Here is a 16,649-nt window from a genome sequence, read left to right on the forward strand (position 1 = left end):
CAAACAGAAAATGAATGTGTCTTATTGGAGTCAAGTTCTAGTAGTCTCTCCCCGTTTCAGTCAGTTTTCTACCGTTTGATGCCGAACACCACCCAGGGAACCCAAACTGGGATATTTATAGCACCAGAGTAGGCTACCTCAGTCTAGGTCATCTATGACAAGCTGTTCAGTGGCAGTAAATTGGAAGTTTAGCGTATCTACTCATGGATTATTCAACATCTGGTATTGAATTAATGATTAAAAACCGTTAGTTTCAGTGCTTTAAATCAGCCATAGAGGGATGTGTTGGGTGAAACCAGGTCAGGAAAGGAGGACAACAGAACGCAGCCAGATCTAGTCTGCCTAACAGAACGCAGCCAGATCTAGTCTGCCTAACAGAACGCAGCCAGATCTAGTCTGCCTAACAGAACGCAGCCAGATCTAGTCTGCCTAACAGAACGCAGCCAGATCTAGTCTGCCTAACAGAACGCAGCCAGATCTAGTCTGCCTAACAGAACGCAGCCAGATCTAGTCTGCCTAACAGAACGCAGCCAGATCTAGTCTGCCTAACAGAACGCAGCCAGATCTAGTCTGCCTAACAGAACGCAGCCAGATCTAGTCTACCTAACAGAACGCAGCCAGATCTAGTCTACCTAACAGAACGCAGCCAGATCTAGTCTACCTAACAGGGTGGTTTTATCTAACCTTTATTTTACTAAGCAAGTCAGTTAAAAACAAATTCTTATTTTACAATTACGGCCTACCCCCGGCCAAACCCTCCCCTAACCTGGACGACGCTGGGCCAATTGTGTGCCGCCCTATGGGACTTCCGATCACGGTCGGTTGTGATACAGCCCGGGATCGAACCAGGGTCTGTAGTGACACCTCTAGCACTGTAATGCAGTGCCTTAGCTCCCGAGTGGCACAGCGGTCTAACAGGGTCATGTTCTACCTAACTGGGTCACAGGGCTAACAAGGTCATATTCAACCCAACTGGGCCACGTTCAACCCAACTGGGTCACAGGGCCACGTTCTACCCAACTGGGTCACAGGGCCACGTTCTACCCAACTGGGTCACAGGGCCACGTTCTACCCAACTGGGTCACAGGGCCATGTTCTACCCAACTGGGTCACAGGGCTAACAGGGTCATGTTCAACCTAACAGGGTCATGTTCAACCTAACTGGGTCATGTTCAACCTAACTGGGTCATCTTCTACCTAACTGGGTCATAAGGCTAACAGGGTCATAGGGCTAACAGGGTCATGTTCCACCTAACCGGGTCATAGGGCTAACAGGGTCATGTTCCACCTAACCGGGTCATAGGGCTAACAGGGTCATGTTCCACCTAACCGGGTCATAGGGCTAACAGGGTCATGTTCCACCTAACCGGGTCATAGGGCTAACAGGGTCATGTTCCACCTAACCGGGTCATAGGGCTAACAGGGTCATGTTCCACCTAACCGGGTCATAGGGCTAACAGGGTCATGTTCCACCTAACCGGGTCATAGGGCTAACAGGGTCATGTTCCACCTAACCGGGTCATAGGGCTAACAGGGTCATGTTCCACCTAACCGGGTCATAGGGCTAACAGGGTCATGTTCCACCTAACCGGGTCATAGGGCTAACAGGGTCATGTTCAACAAGCACTCAGTTGCTTGACATTTTGCAACAGAAAACAAGATTCTGGGTTCCCATTGGGCAAACTGCTGGTTTCAAATGTCTTCTGCCTAATGAACATGATCCTGCTGAACACTTCTTCAATCACAAAGTCTTCCCAGATAAAGATGGGTTTCCATCATACATTACATCAAAGACTGTATAAAAATATAAACTTCTGGAATTAACACACGTAACAACCATGTCTTATAAAAGACCACCTAATTAAGGTGCTGAAGAGGCAACTGGACAGAAACAGACGGGTGGGAGATAGAGGGGGAGGAGAGGAGAGAGAGGATTGATAGGTACCAAAGTGTAGTGTTGGTTAGGGGAGAGTGGCAGGAACTGAGGAGGAGGGTAAGAGATGGTTGAGTACTGGATCGGCTGTGGAGCAGAGGGCTGGAGATGCCGAACCGGCTGAAGGAGGAGAAAAGGACAGAACAGAGGGAAAGAGAGGAGAGAGATCTCCATAAGTTAAGAAGTCAGAGGTGATTGAATAGGAGGAACTAGAGCTGGCTGATTAATATCACAATTAATTTAACCTGATTGATATCTAGATAATTCACTCAGCCCTAGCTCGTAGATGATGAATGTTCTCTGGGAAATTAGGAGGCATGAATTAAAGAATGACGGATTCTAATCTAGTATATTAACTGAGAACAGGTAGAGTAAAGAAATGAGTGCATGCGGGGAGTGAATGGGCTTTCTGGAGAAAGAAGGGATACATGGGCTGTAGACTCATTGACTGACCTGGGAGAGGACGTGATTGGCTGGCTGGTGCGGGGCTGGGGGCGGTAGGGGAGGGGCCAAGGGCTGCTGGCTCCTCCCACCTTGCTGTGAGGTCATCGAGGGGTTGTAGACCACAGCACTGCCGTCAGGGTTTACAAAGGGTTGGCCTGCAGGTGGGGAACAACAAACTTAGATACACTGTAGACCAGGGCTGCCCAACCCTCTTCCTGGAGATCTACCGCCCTGTGGGTTTTCAGTCCAACCCTCTTCCTGGAGATCTACCGCCCTGTGGGTTTTCAGTTCAACCCTCTTCCTGGAGATCTACCGCCCTGTGGGTTTTCAGTTCAACCCTCTTCCTGGAGATCTACCGCCCTGTGGGTTTTCAGTTCAACCCTCTTCCTGGAGATCTACCGCCCTACAGGACAGTAGATCTCCAGGAAGAGGGTTGGACAGCCCTGCAGTAGAGGCTACAGGACATTTGAGTATAATTTAGTCAGGAGTTATGCTATAGTAACATGTATCCTGAATAATGACTAAACCATGAATATATACAGTTTACCAACTCCCTTAGTCCATTCATTCAATCTGGAAAGGCTTTGATATATATTTGATCCAAAACAAAATATGTAGTTTGAGAAATTTCAGCAACAGTCTAAGAGAAGAGCAGACAGACTAATAGACTGAATAAGAAGTTTGTTTTACAAGAACTATGATCAAAACCAACCAGGACCAAACATCACATCAAACCCAAAATAAAGACAGCACACAGAGACAGGCCAATCCAGCCTATATAAAGACAGCACACAGAGACAGGCCAATCCAGCCTATATAAAGACAGCACACAGAGACAGGCCAATCCAGCCTATATAAAGACAGCACACAGAGACAGGCCAATCCAGCCTATATAAAGACAGCACACAGAGACAGGCCAATCCAGCCGATATGAACTGAGGGATGAGGACCAACCCTGATCAGAAGATACCAACCTGTGTGTGGGTTGACCAGTATACTGCCAGGCGGTATCCCTGTGGCTTCCGGGGGAAGAAAATAGTAACTAGTAGCATTAGCAGTGGCCTGGGTTGGCGCTGGGCCGGATGCAGGCGCCGTGCCATTCCTGCTGCCCCGATCACAGTGCACAGAAGTCCTACTACAGCTGGGGGCCGTGGCAGCGCAGGACGCAGAGGAGGAGGAAGGTGTTGGTTGCACCGTGCTGGGGCCCCTGACAGGGCCGGCTGCCTGGGTTAGAGCAGCTGGGACAGGGAGAGGCAGGTGGAGTACTTGGGGGCGAGAGATGGAACTCGTAGAAGACCCTACACTATTAGAAGACTCAGAACCTAGAGGAGGGAGGGATGAAAAGATCACTAAACGTCCTACAGAGAGGATCACGAAAGACGTCCTATAGTGTAACCATCATTGTAAATAAGAATTTGTTCTTAACTGACTTGCCTGGTTAAATAAAAGGTGAATAAAAGTTAAAAAAGAGGCAGCGGCTTGTAGCACATGCACAGCCAGCCTCCGGGCAGGGGTACAGCTATTGGTCACTTCTGCAGTAACAGGAGTAGAAGCAGGATAGCCATTGGTCCATTCAAAAGTGGGACACACGGTGAGTGAATTCATTGGCTATAGGTGATATTTGTCCCTCTGTGGGCATCTTGCATGAGCCCATATCAACTGTAATTTTAAGTGGTCCATATCTTAAAGAGTATAACCACAAACATGTTATTAGTTTGTCAGTAATGCAGCCACAGACACATTTTCCTGGTTTACAACGTCAGAGTTGGTCTTCTGGCACGTACGCAAACCTCCAATATTTGATGTCAAAAGCAAAGCCATCAGGAGCTTTGAAATCTGGACAGACAAAAGAGGAAAACTGGGCCCAAGTTTGGTCTCTCTGGACGTACTACTGGAGAGGTGAGAAAGACGTCTCCGTCTTGCCAACAGTAAAAGCCAATGAATTCAGAATTGTGATGGCCATCATTCTTCATGTTTTCTACACAAACTAAACAACCAGCACTTAAAGAAATGGGGGATACTAAAACAAAAAGAGAAAAAAAGCTAAAACCAAAGATGCTAAACGATGGCAAAGAACCAAAAAGATGACATGCACTGCATGCAGAAGAGATGAGCCACAGGACAGAGCTAACAGGAACACAAAACGGCCTCCCAGTAACAGCACAGCAGATGTTGTGCTGCACAAAGTGAGCCCCATCTTCGTAAACAACGTTAAAGAAAAAACTCAAGGAAAAAGCTGTCTGTCTGGCAGTCAGTGCACTGTGAAAATGGAATCACATGAAACCTAAAAGAAAAGCCTCTAGAACAGAGGCAGCAACAACAACAAATATGATCGAAAAGACAAGGAACGGAGGAGGAACCAAAACAGCATAAACAAAGAAAACTGGCTCTCCATTCCCCCAGTATGCCTGTATTAAACAGGGATGGTGCACACACACACACACACACACACACACAGTGAAGGACCAATTCCAACTCATGTCAGTCAGAAACTAGTGCATCACATTGTCTAGGGGTGACTGACCACACTTGGGGTAAATCGGTTACCACCAAGTAGTCATGGACACAGAACACATTTTTTTCTTCATTCTTAGGGTTCATTCTGTCATTAAAACAGGTGCTTCACTGTGCTGTGGAACAAAGCAGACTGGACACGATACGTCGCACGTGCATTTGACTACGTGTGCATGAGCCAGTGCCCCCCCCCCCCACCCTCCCCCTAATACTTGCCTGTTTTGGAGAGGCGTCCGGTGCTCTTGCTGCTGGCTGAGCTGTCTCCTCTGATGAGGACAGAGATGCTGCTGAAGCTGCTGGCCTTGGTCATGGTCGGCCTCAGGTTACGGTTGGAGCTGTCTGAATCAGTGCTGCTCCACGGCCGGGCATCACAGTTCTTGGGGTCATTCTCAGAGCTGCTCTGTCTACTGCTGGCTGATCGCCCGTCCCCTAGTCTGAGAAAACAAGGGATGGATAGATATATGTGTGTGTGTGTGTGTGTGTGTGTGTGTGTGTGTGTGTGTGTGTGTGGGTGTGTGGGAGAGAGATCTGTGACAGAAAGGAAGTACCTGAAGAGTTGCCGTCTCTGTTGTGTGCTGATACAAGCCTCTTCATCAGGGCTCCTGCATGGGGAGACGACCATGCAACATTATCAAAGGATATCAAACCGTCCACGTTGGACCAACCAGCCAAACCGTCCACGTTGGACCAACCAGCCAAACCGTCCACGTTGGACCAACCAGCCAAACCGTCCACGTTGGACCAACCAGCCAAACCGTCCACGTTGGACCAACCAGTCAAACCGTCCACGTTGGACCAACCAGTCAAACCGTCCACGTTGGACCAACCAGTCAAACCGTCCACGTTGGACCAACCAGTCAAACCGTCCACGTTGGACCAACCAGTCAAACCGTCCACGTTGGACCAACCAGTCAAACGTTGTAAGTGTCAGATTAGACTGATATGTGAATGATATTTACCTTCCATCTAGATGGAAATGATCTCCCTGTGGAAAAAAATACATCTATTTCAATGTCTTACTTACATGTCATTTGCAGTCCATAAAGCATATCCATATTTTACTTCAAAATAAACACAAATGCATCATTAATCTAAATTGATTAGCCAAAATCTCACATCTGGTGCAAATATCCTGTCCCTGGCTCTCTGATAGTCCTCCTCTCTCTCCTCGATAGATTTGCTTCTCCTGTCGTCTTTCAGGCGCATTCGTATCTGCAAGCACATGCACAACCTTAGCCTAGCCAGCAGCTTCCGCGCAGCTTAGCCTAGCCAGCAGCTTCCGCGCAGCTGCAGCTTAGCCCAGCCAGCAGCTTCCGCGCAGCTGCAGCTTAGCCTAGCCAGCAGCTTCCGCGCAGCTTAGCTTAGCCTAGCCAGCAGCTTCCGCGCAGCTTAGCTTAGCCTAGCCAGCAGCTTCCGCGCAGCTTAGCTTAGCCTAGCCAGCAGCTTCCGCGCAGCTTAGCCTAGCCAGCAGCTTCCGCGCAGCTTAGCCTAGCCAGCAGCTTCCGCGCAGCTTAGCCTAGCCAGCAGCTTCCGCGCAGCTTAGCCTAGCCAGCAGCTTCCGCGCAGCTTAGCCTAGCCAGCAGCTTCCGCACAGCTTAGCCTAGCCAGCAGCCGGAACAGCAGCACCAGATTGTCACCCTCTCAAAGACATATCGCTGAGAATACATCCCAAATGGCACACTATTCCCTATATACTTTACTTCTGTTGACCAGGGCCCATAGGGCACTATATAGAGAATAGAGTGTCATTTGGGACACAGCGTGACATTTGATTGGAACACAGAAACACCCTACCATGCCGTCTTCCCGGTCGAAGCTGGCGTTGTCTCTTTTGAGAATGTAGCGTTTTTGGAAATCATCTGTTTTGTCGTCTTTTATATGTTCTGAGAATTTTTGATCTGGTCTGTGGAAGAGAATTTACATTGCTGGAAGTTTAGAGGCGTGGGGGGAAAAAAATCTACACCAAATACATACTTTCTACTTTCAAAGCAATTTGATGTATTTAAGCTTCATAGAATCTAACAAAATGTATTATTGTGGTTCAGTATAAATCCTGAAAATAATGTATTATAAAATGTTTTTAAACTGACTGGTACCAAATGAAAAACATACATTCTTGTATTGCTAGTTTTGTTGATGATGACAGACTTCCCAGTGGGGTCAACATTGTGATCCATGCCAAAGTAGGCAGCCACTCGGTGTAGCAGCATTCTATGGTACGACGTCATGGGAGGGAACTTCCTCTTCTGGCTTCTAGGAAACACAAGAGCTGAATGAGCTTTACTGAAAGGCTAAAATAATGCAACTATAGAATTGAATTCGAATAAACTTGCATTAACTATAAATTAATAAAATACATTAAATCAATCAATAAATGTATTTGTTAAATAACTTACTCATTATTACTGATAAAATCCAGAATGTCCTGCTCCAACTTCAACAGCATCATTCTGTCTCTGGGGTTGTTCTTAAGAGTTTTGACCAGGAACTCATGCAGGTCTATTCCAGTAGAGTCTGTGTAGTCCTGGCTGGAATCTAGACACAAGAGGACCAATCATTCTGGTAATGGTGCTCTATACACAACACATCTTTGTGGACTATGGGCTGTGTTCGTAAATTCACTCTGGAGTGACACTAAGCACAAGTCTCTGAATGATCTTGAGTGGCCCAGCCAGAACCCGGACTTGAACACGATTGAACATCTCTGGAGAGACCTGAATATAGCTGTGCAGCGACGCTCCCCATCGAACCTGACAGAGCTTGAGAGGATCTGCAGAGAAAAATGGGAGAAACTCCCCAAATACAGGTGTGCCAAGCTTGTAGCGTCATACCCAAGAAGACTCAAGGCTGTAATCGTTGCAAAAGGTGCTTCAACAAAGTACTGAGTAAAGGGTCTGAATACTTGTGTAAATGTGATAGTTGAATACATTTGCAAAAAATGCTTTGTCATTATGGGGTATTGTGTGTAGATTGATGAGGGGAAAAAAACAATTTAAATCAATTTTAGAAGAAGTTTGTAACGTAACAAAAGTGGGAAAAGTCAAGGGGTCTGAATACTTTCCAAATACACTTTAACCGGTCATAGTCAATACTATATTGATATTCAATGGTTGTTGTAGATTAGTAAATAAAAAATATATATATATATAAATAAAAATAGGTTATTGTGCGCTCTGGAACACTCCGACGTGAGTGCTCTGAAATCGGGAGTAGATAGCCAGAGTGAATTTACGAACGCACCCATAGTCTCCTAGGATTCTATATTGGATTTCTCAGAGAGCTCCATGTTCCGGAATCAGTTCATTAGTTCTCTAGACTAAACCTCACAACATGTCTCCAAGGTCTTGTATTGTAACATACAAACACAACCGTGTCTGTGAAGGCAGGGAAGACCATTATATTCTCTCTCACTATTTACAACACAAAGATAACAATCAACCTCTGCGCCAACTCTCCCACACCCACACACCTCTTGACAGCATTTTCCTGGGCATCTTCTCTGGTTTCTCCACCTTCTCCTCCTTGGCAGACAGCTCCTCCTTATCAAAGGACTGGGATATCTGGATGTGAATTTGAAGAGTAAGAAATAAAAACTTCAGTGGTAGCTACTAGCTAATATCCCCATGATTACGTCTGTATCCTAAATTGCAGCCTATTCCCTATGGGCCCTGGTCAAAAGTAGTGCACTACATAGGGAATAGGGTGCCATATGAGAAGTACACTAAAATTAAAATACAGACAGAATTAATTAGCATGTCACATTAAGAATTTGCATCTAATTAGCTTCACAATCGCACACTTGGTTGGAAGTTAAACCTGTTGGGGCTAGGGGGCAGTATTTGCACGGCCGGATAAAAAAAACGTACTCGATTTAAAACTGGTTACTACTCTTGCCCAGAAACGAGAATATGCATATAATTAGTATATTTGGATAGAAAACACTCTAAAGTTTCTAAAACTGTTTGAATGGTGTCTGTGAGTATAACAGAACTCCTATGGCAGACCAAAACCTGAGAAGATTCCATACAGGAAGTGCCCTGTCTGACAATTTGTTGTCCTTCTGTTGCATCTCTATCGAAAATACAGCATCTGTGCTATAACGTGACATTTTCTAAGGCTTCCATTGGCTCTGTAAAGCCGCCAGAAAGTGGAAAGGGGTGTCTGCTGTCTCTGGGCAAAGAACAGCAGAAGCAGCAGAGTTTGTGAGTGGTCAGCCTGGGGACAGTGAGACTGAGATGCGCATTCACGAGACTACTCCATTTTTTTCTTTCAGCCTTTGAATGAATACAACGTTGCCCGGTTGGAATATTATCGCTATTTTACGAGAAAAATAGCATAAAAATTGATTTTAAACAGCGTTTGACATGCTTCTAAGTACGGTAATGGAATATTTTTAAAAGAATTGTCACAAAATGCGCTCGCGCGTCACCCTTCGGATAGTGACCTGAACGCACGAACAAAACGGAGCTATTTGAATATAACTACGGATTATTTGGAACCAAAACCACATTTGTTGTTGAAGTAGAAGTCCTGGGAGTGCATTCTGACGAAGAACAGCAAAGGTAAACCAATTTTTCTAATAGTAATTCTGAGTTTAGTGAGCCCCAAACTTGGTGGGTGTCAAAATAGCTAGCCGTGATGGCCGGGCTATGTACTCAGAATATTGCAAAATGTGCTTTCACCGAAAAGCTATTTTAAAATCTGACACCGCGATTGTATAAAGGAATTCTGTATCTATAATTCTTAAAATAATTGTTATGTATTTTGTGAAAGTTTATCATGAGTAATTTAGTAAATTCACCAGAAGTTTGCGGTGGGTATGCTAGTTCTGAACATCACATGCTAATGTAAAAAGCTGTTTTTTTATATAAATATGAACTTGATTGAACAAAACATGCATGTATTGTATAACATAATGTCCTAGGAGTGTCATCTGGTGAAGATCATCAAAAGGTTAGTGCTGCATTTAGCTGTGGTTTTGGTTTTTGTGACATATATGCTTGCTTTGAAAATGGCTGTGTGATTATTTTTGTCAGGGTACTCTCCTGACATAATCTAATGTTTTGCTTTCGCTGTAAAGCCTTTTTGAAATTGGACAATGTGGTTAGATTAACGAGTCTTGTCTTTAAAATGGTGTAAAATAGTCATATGTTTGACAAATTGAAGTTATAGCATTTGAGGTATTTGTATTTCACGCCACGCGATTCCACTGGCTGTTGACTAGGGTAGCCCATAGAAGTTAATAAAAAAATATTTAAGGTTTTTACATGTTTCGTTTGTGCAAACAAGTACATGCCGACCGACCTCATTTAAAAAACCATCTGATTTACTACGAGAGCACCGTTTTCATTTCAAATAACAGCTCAACTAAAACCCTGTGCTGCACAGAGCGATAAACCTTCCTCTACGTGCAATAATCCCCTCGTCAATCACAACGTTAACACTGTTTTATTTAGTCATTAAACACCTGAAAAATCGGACATCATTTTGACATTACAATGTGACTAAACAAACAGTACATGGACCTACAGAGGAGTGAATACTGAGTCAAATATAGATCTGCTTTATGTTGGGGGAAGAGAATACATTCAATAGAAAGCCTGTCCTGTCTTCCACACCTTCACATCCACCAATAGAAAGCCAGTCCCAACTTCCACACCTTCACATCCACCAATAGAAAGCCCGTCCCAGCTTCTACACCTTCACATCCACCAATAGAAAGCCCGTCCCATCTTCCACACCTTAACATCCATCATTGCCTTTATTGTACCACATGAAATAACTCCCTTTGGAAGGCAAGCATAGAAATAAAATGACTAGAATGGGGGGGAAAGCCCCTCATATCACAGCCATTTGAAACTCGCTTGAATGATTGTATTTTATAATGGTGGCAGGTAGCCTAGTGGTTAAGAGCGTTGGGCCAGTAATGGAAAGGTCGCTGGTTGGAATCCCCGAGCTGACTAGGTGTAAAATCTGTTCATGTGCCCTTGCCCTAACCCTCACTGTGCCTGTAAGTCGCTCTGGATAAGAGTCTGCTAAATTACTAAAATATGAATTGTAAAATGTCTAAGGCTTAGCGAGCATGGAAATAACTGTTAGTTCAGGAGAATATAACAACCATTTGACAGTACTCACTTGAATGAAAATGTACATTCCAATCATTCAAATTCTGTGTGTTTCAAGGCCTTCTCAGCATCCCAGCCTTTGGTTTAACCCTGCTACTCATCTTAATCTCTGCTTCATTCCCTGCTCTCATTCACTATTCAACACTAGTACAAAAACCAGAGAGGAGCTAAAAGCTGAACAGCACACTGAAACTCAGCCTGCGACCTAAATGACACCCTATTCCCTATATAGGGCACTACTTTTGACCAGGGCCCACAGGGAATAGGGTGCCATTTGGAACGCAGATTCAGAGTGCTGGCTGCAAGAAGCTTAAATTATATACGACTTCAGGATAGAAGCAACTAGATAAAGAAGTTGGGAGCCAGTGGTTTCTGGAAGGGAGATGTAATGTTTACATTAGTGATATAAAATGGTAGCCTAGTGGTTAGAGCGTTGGGCCAGTAACCAAAAGGTTGGTAGATCAAATCCCCCAGCTGACAAGGTACAAATCTGTCATTCTGCCCCTGAACAAGGCAGTTAACCCACTGTTCCTAGGCCATCATTGAAAATAACAATTTGTTCCCAACTGACTTGCCTAGTTAAATAAAGGTTAAATACAAAAATATATACTCTGCCTCTCAGGGAGGCTTTGCTGTAGTGATACAGCACAACAGGTTAACAAAAGAAAGAACCAACATTGCTGCAGAAAGGCAACAATGAAAGAGATGAGGAATGGAGGGCAGGTGGAGAGAGGGCAAAAGAGAGAGAGGAAGAGAGAAAGATGAGAAAAAGAGAGGGAGGAAGAAGAGAAAGAAAGATAAAAGTAGAACTCAGAAGGAGGGGGTTAAATCTCACACACTAGTTCAAGGAAGTCTATCCATTTAAACACACAGTCAGGGTTTCCTAGTAACCCGTTTCACAGCCGGGACAATGCATCTTTACAATCATTTATTTCTCCTCCACACCAAGGAAACATTTTCACTCAAGAAGAAATAATTGGCATAAAAAATTGCAGCTTAACACAGAAAGACAAACCCCCCCCCCCAAAAAGATAACCTATATCACTTCAAACACCATTAGCCGTGGACATGTTTGAGTGGTGACAAAGGAATAGGTTGAAGGAAGCCTAACATCATAGTGACAACCATACTATTCAATTATATCAATCCACAGGTCTCCATGTTCTGACACGTGAAAATACTATGTTCTCCAAAATGGATGTGAGTAATACAGGACGCGCACACACACACACACCGCAGGTACACACACACACCGGCTGATGGTGGAGAACACCCTCGTGGTTTTGATGAAGTTAGTGCTGACTGGATGAAATGCAAGGCCCTCTAGCTGCTGGCTCCTGTGTGTGTCTGGTGTGAAGGCAGAGTGATGTTTGTGAAATGAGCCACAGCTAATGGGGTAGGAGGAGTCGTCTGGGGGTTTACCCAAAGGTGTGTGTGTGTGTGTGTGTGTGTGTGAGCGTGTGTCTAAAGGTTTACCTGAGGATCTGGTGTCAGCTGGTGTGCAGTTAGAAAGGGAGGAGAGGACTCTTCACAGACAGCCAGGCTCCGTACTAACTTTACCTTGGCCTTGGACTGAGAGAGAGTGCAGTGTATTGACAACGGTTCAAAATATATTCCTTTAGATGACGTGCGTTGATCATTTCAAAACGCCAACGCGAACCGACCAAGTAAAAATACAAACCAAGACGTAAAGGCCAGCAAGCACCAAGCAATCACGACCAACAGAAAATGTTCAGACCTCAAAATGAGTTGGGTGAATCAAATCCAATCCATGCATGTAACTAACGTGATGGTTAGCAAACATGTAAATACACGTAAATAAGTCAGTTTAAACGTCTGATCGTCATGCAAGTGAAGATAAATAATACTAATGCACCACAAGTCTGGATGGTTTTAAAGGAATGACTTAAATCACGTGTCAAACTCATTCCACCGGATGGTTTTAAAGGGATGACTTCAATCACGTGTCAAACTCATTCCACCGGATGGTTTTAAAGGGATGACTTCAATCACGTGTCAAACTCATTCCACCGGATGGTTTTAAAGGGATGACTTCAATCACGTGTCAAACTCATTCCACCGGATGGTTTTAAAGTAAATACGTGTCAAACTCATTCCACGGATGGTTTTAAAGGGATGACTTCAATCACGTGTCAAACTCATTCCACCGGATGGTTTTAAAGGGATGACTAAATCACGTGTCAAACTCATTCCACCGGATGGTTTGAAAGGGATGACTTCAATCACGTGTCAAACTCATTCCACCGGATGGTTTTAAAGGGATGACTAAATCACGTGTCAAACTCATTCCACCGGATGGTTTTAAAGGGATGACTAAATCACGTGTCAAACTCATTCCACAGAGGGCCGAGTGTCTGCAGGTCCCTTGTACTGGATTGATAAATGAAGGTTACTAATTAGTAAAGAACTCACCTGGTTGTCTAGGTCTGAACTGAAAGGACAAACCCTCTGACACTAGGGCCTCCACGGAATGAGTATGAACCCCCCTGTTCACTACAGAACAAGAACCAAGTCAACAGCAGACAAATATAGATAGTCTTCTGAGCAGAAACACTTGAGATAAAATGATAATGTATGTGGTAGTTGCCAGGCAGACATGCCAGGCATCATGCTAATCCACCGACTGTACCTTAGAGCCCATCACGGGCTGGCCAGCTGATACAGGAGACTGCTGCTGTCCCAAACAGACCACAAAAAGGAGGAGTTTAGCTAACAAAACTACAAGGTTAAATAATATTGTGGTCCAGAACAACAGGAAGGCTGAATACATACGTCATACATGTTGGACGTCAACGTACATCCTACTAAAGAGCTCAGCCAATCAATATACTCATGTGACAAAACACGAAGAGGAGCCCTTTTTGGGCCAAGATGAATTCTCACCCTAGTGATTCAAACACCTTCCTGTCTGAGAAATTAGACCCAGAGTTCTGTCTCACTACTATGTACATTTAACTGAATTTTCTCTGATCATTTTCACATCTCCCTCCCTCTCAGACCCATTTTCCTGTCATGTAGACTAGAGCAAAGAGCAGTGGTCTGAGGTTGGAGAGGAACAGGAAGCAGCGGGGGGGGGAGACATCTCAGTGCCTCTACTCTTCGTGTGTGTGTGTGTGTGTGTGTGTGTGTTTGCGTATGTGTGTGTACAGGGAGAAGTCCTAGAGAGTCAGAGGCGAAGGCTGAGTCTGATTTAGACAGAACGGATGGCAGGCCCCATGCTCCTCTCGGGCTGCCGCTGAGACACCGTCTGTACACACAGACACTCCCTCTTCTCTTGGTCCCGTCCTCTAAAACCAACCAGAGGACAGTTCCTTTCCCCGCTGCGCTGGTGGGTCAGATAACATTCATGAAATAAAGATGGAAATGGACCGTTTCCATTTCCAGGCATGTGTATGACCCTTAGAGACAGAGAGTGGCGTGTGTGTGTGCGCGCGCGTCTCACAGTAGGTGTGAACGCACCAGTAGATCAGATAATTGAACAGGGCAGAAAGGAAAGGAACAATGAGAGAGGAGAGAGAAGGAAACGCTGACGTCTGCACTACAAGGTACCTGGCCTGAGAAAGAGAACGTGGCAGGGGCAGATGGTGGCAAAGTCACAGAGGAGACACACAGAGAGAAACACACCCCTCCCTCTCTCCCCCCATCCGGCACCCATTCAGTCTCTCTCTCAGGGTGACACACAGGAAGTTTGTAGATAAGCCAGGATTTGAGATCCAGATTATCTGTCTTCTTCAGTCTGGCTGGGGTGCCAGCCACCAACCGCTTTTACTTGTCCTGCTTCCCATTTATACTCCTGCCTCCAGCATTACCTCCAACCCTGAGACATTACCTCCAACCCTGAGACAACACCCCGTCAACATTACCTCCAACCCTGAGACAACACCCCGTCAACATTACCTGCAACCCTGAGACAACACCCCGTCAACATTACCTCCAACCCTGAGACAATACCCCGTCAACATTACCTCCAACCCTGAGACAACACCCCGTCAACATTACCTGCAACCCTGAGTCAACACCCCGTCAACATTACCTCCAACCCTGAGACAACACCCCGTCAACGTTACCTGCAACTCTGAGACAACACCCCGTCAACATTACCTCCAACCCTGAGACAATACCCCGTCAACATTACCTCCAACCCTGAGACAACACCCCGTCAACATTACCTCCAACCCTGAGACAACACCCCGTCAACATTACCTCCAACCCTGAGACAATACCCCGTCAACATTACCTCCAACCCTGAGAGAAAGGAACATTTTGCTGCACTGTATCAGCACATCTTCCACCAACGTATTTTAGCTGTTACAGTAGAGTATTTTAATGACTGATCCTGAGCTCAATGACATTACTATAGTTAAATTATATTACCATATTTACATTTTTGCCAGAGTAGTGGTAAAACATGTTCAAATTGTGGATGTGATAATGGAAAACTGATCTTCTCATTGGTCCACACTAAAAGGCACTGTTTATGTTTACACCGGTGTGTTTACCTGTGACGTTTCCCTCTTGTTGTCACAGCAGCTTCCGTCATGGTGACCGGTGGCATTGTGTTCCAGCACCAGGCTCCCAGCCTGTTTGGGTTTGTCCTTCACACCGTTCCGCCTGCTGTCTGCTCCTAGTGTTGTGGTTCCGGTCCAGTCTGCTGCCTCCAGCTCCACTCCAGCCTCACAAACCTTCATGGTCTCAGTCCTACTGATGTCCTTTACAGTAACAGGATCAGACATCCTCATCAGACGCACAGCTTACAGAGAGTCTCTATACAACACTGCTGTTACTGGGGTCCTAGAGATGGAGAAAGAGACAGAGACAGACAGACGATGGAGAGAGACTGGGATTTTACTAATCAAAATGCAAATCATTTTCCATTAGAGCTAAAATACATATTTTACCTACAGTCAGAGAAGAGAGAAAGAGAAAACATGGGCATTGAAATATCATGCATTTACAGAGAATAGAGAGAGAAAACATGGGCATTGAAATATCATGCATTTACAGAGAATAGAGAGAGAAAACATGGGCATTGAAATATCATGCATTTACAGAGAAGAGAGAGAGAAAACATGGGCATTGAAATATCATGCATTTACAGAGAAGAGAGAGAGAAAACATGGGCATTGAAATATCATGCATTTACAGAGAAGAGAGAGAGAAAACATGGGCATTGAAATATCATGCATTTACAGAGAATAGAGAGAGAAAACATGGGCATTGAAATATCATGCATTTACAGAGAATAGAGAAAGAGAAAACATGGGCTAAAGAGATATTGTAAACGTCTATTGAAATCTAATGACTACTGTAATGGGGCTAATGCAGGGCCAGTGACAAGGCAGTGGTTTCTGGTAATAATGTGGCCTAATTATGCAGCAATTCTCTCTTGCAGCAGCAGTAGCATAGAGAAGAGGGGTGGGGAGGCTTAGGGAAGGAGGCAGAGAGAGGAGAAGGAAGGAGACATCATAGAGAGGAGATGATGGGAGGGTTAGGGAAGGAGACATCTGGTTTATGAGAGCTGTGATTAATGATTTTAATTAGAGGTTGAGAGGCCCCATCTGATTCAGTCCCTGACATGAACACTGTAGCTCTGTGCCTCTGTCTCAATTTGG

At 45.0% G+C, this 16,649-nt stretch overlaps 1 protein-coding gene across 11 annotated transcripts in view; it reads right to left on the reverse strand.

The window, feature by feature from the left end:
* LOC106574855 (R3H domain-containing protein 1) overlaps positions 1–16,649 on the reverse strand; it is a 49,795-nt gene that overhangs the window by 17,691 nt on the left and 15,455 nt on the right. For 5 of the 11 annotated variants that reach the window (XM_045699430.1, XM_045699429.1, XM_045699427.1 and 2 more), the window contains exons 3-16: positions 15,537–15,828; positions 13,667–13,711; positions 12,493–12,588; positions 8,361–8,451; positions 7,288–7,426; positions 7,004–7,144; positions 6,686–6,794; positions 6,008–6,103; positions 5,851–5,876; positions 5,440–5,493; positions 5,108–5,325; positions 3,352–3,699; positions 2,387–2,532; positions 1,946–2,053 (exon numbers count right to left, since the gene is read on the reverse strand). In XM_045699430.1, the coding sequence (XP_045555386.1) occupies positions 1,946–2,053; positions 2,387–2,532; positions 3,352–3,699; positions 5,108–5,325; positions 5,440–5,493; positions 5,851–5,876; positions 6,008–6,103; positions 6,686–6,794; positions 7,004–7,144; positions 7,288–7,426; positions 8,361–8,451; positions 12,493–12,588; positions 13,667–13,711; positions 15,537–15,776 (1,857 nt within the window). In that variant the 5' untranslated portion in view covers positions 15,777–15,828. The remainder of the gene's footprint in view (positions 1–1,945; positions 2,054–2,386; positions 2,533–3,351; positions 3,700–5,107; positions 5,326–5,439; positions 5,494–5,850; positions 5,877–6,007; positions 6,104–6,685; positions 6,795–7,003; positions 7,145–7,287; positions 7,427–8,360; positions 8,452–12,492; positions 12,589–13,666; positions 13,712–15,536; positions 15,829–16,649) is intronic. The other 6 variants (XM_045699431.1, XM_045699432.1, XM_045699435.1 and 3 more) reach the window with 6 other exon arrangements.

Source organism: Salmo salar, chromosome ssa17 (assembly GCF_905237065.1).
Source record: "Salmo salar chromosome ssa17, Ssal_v3.1, whole genome shotgun sequence".
In the NCBI taxonomy this organism is placed as follows: domain Eukaryota; kingdom Metazoa; phylum Chordata; class Actinopteri; order Salmoniformes; family Salmonidae; genus Salmo; species Salmo salar.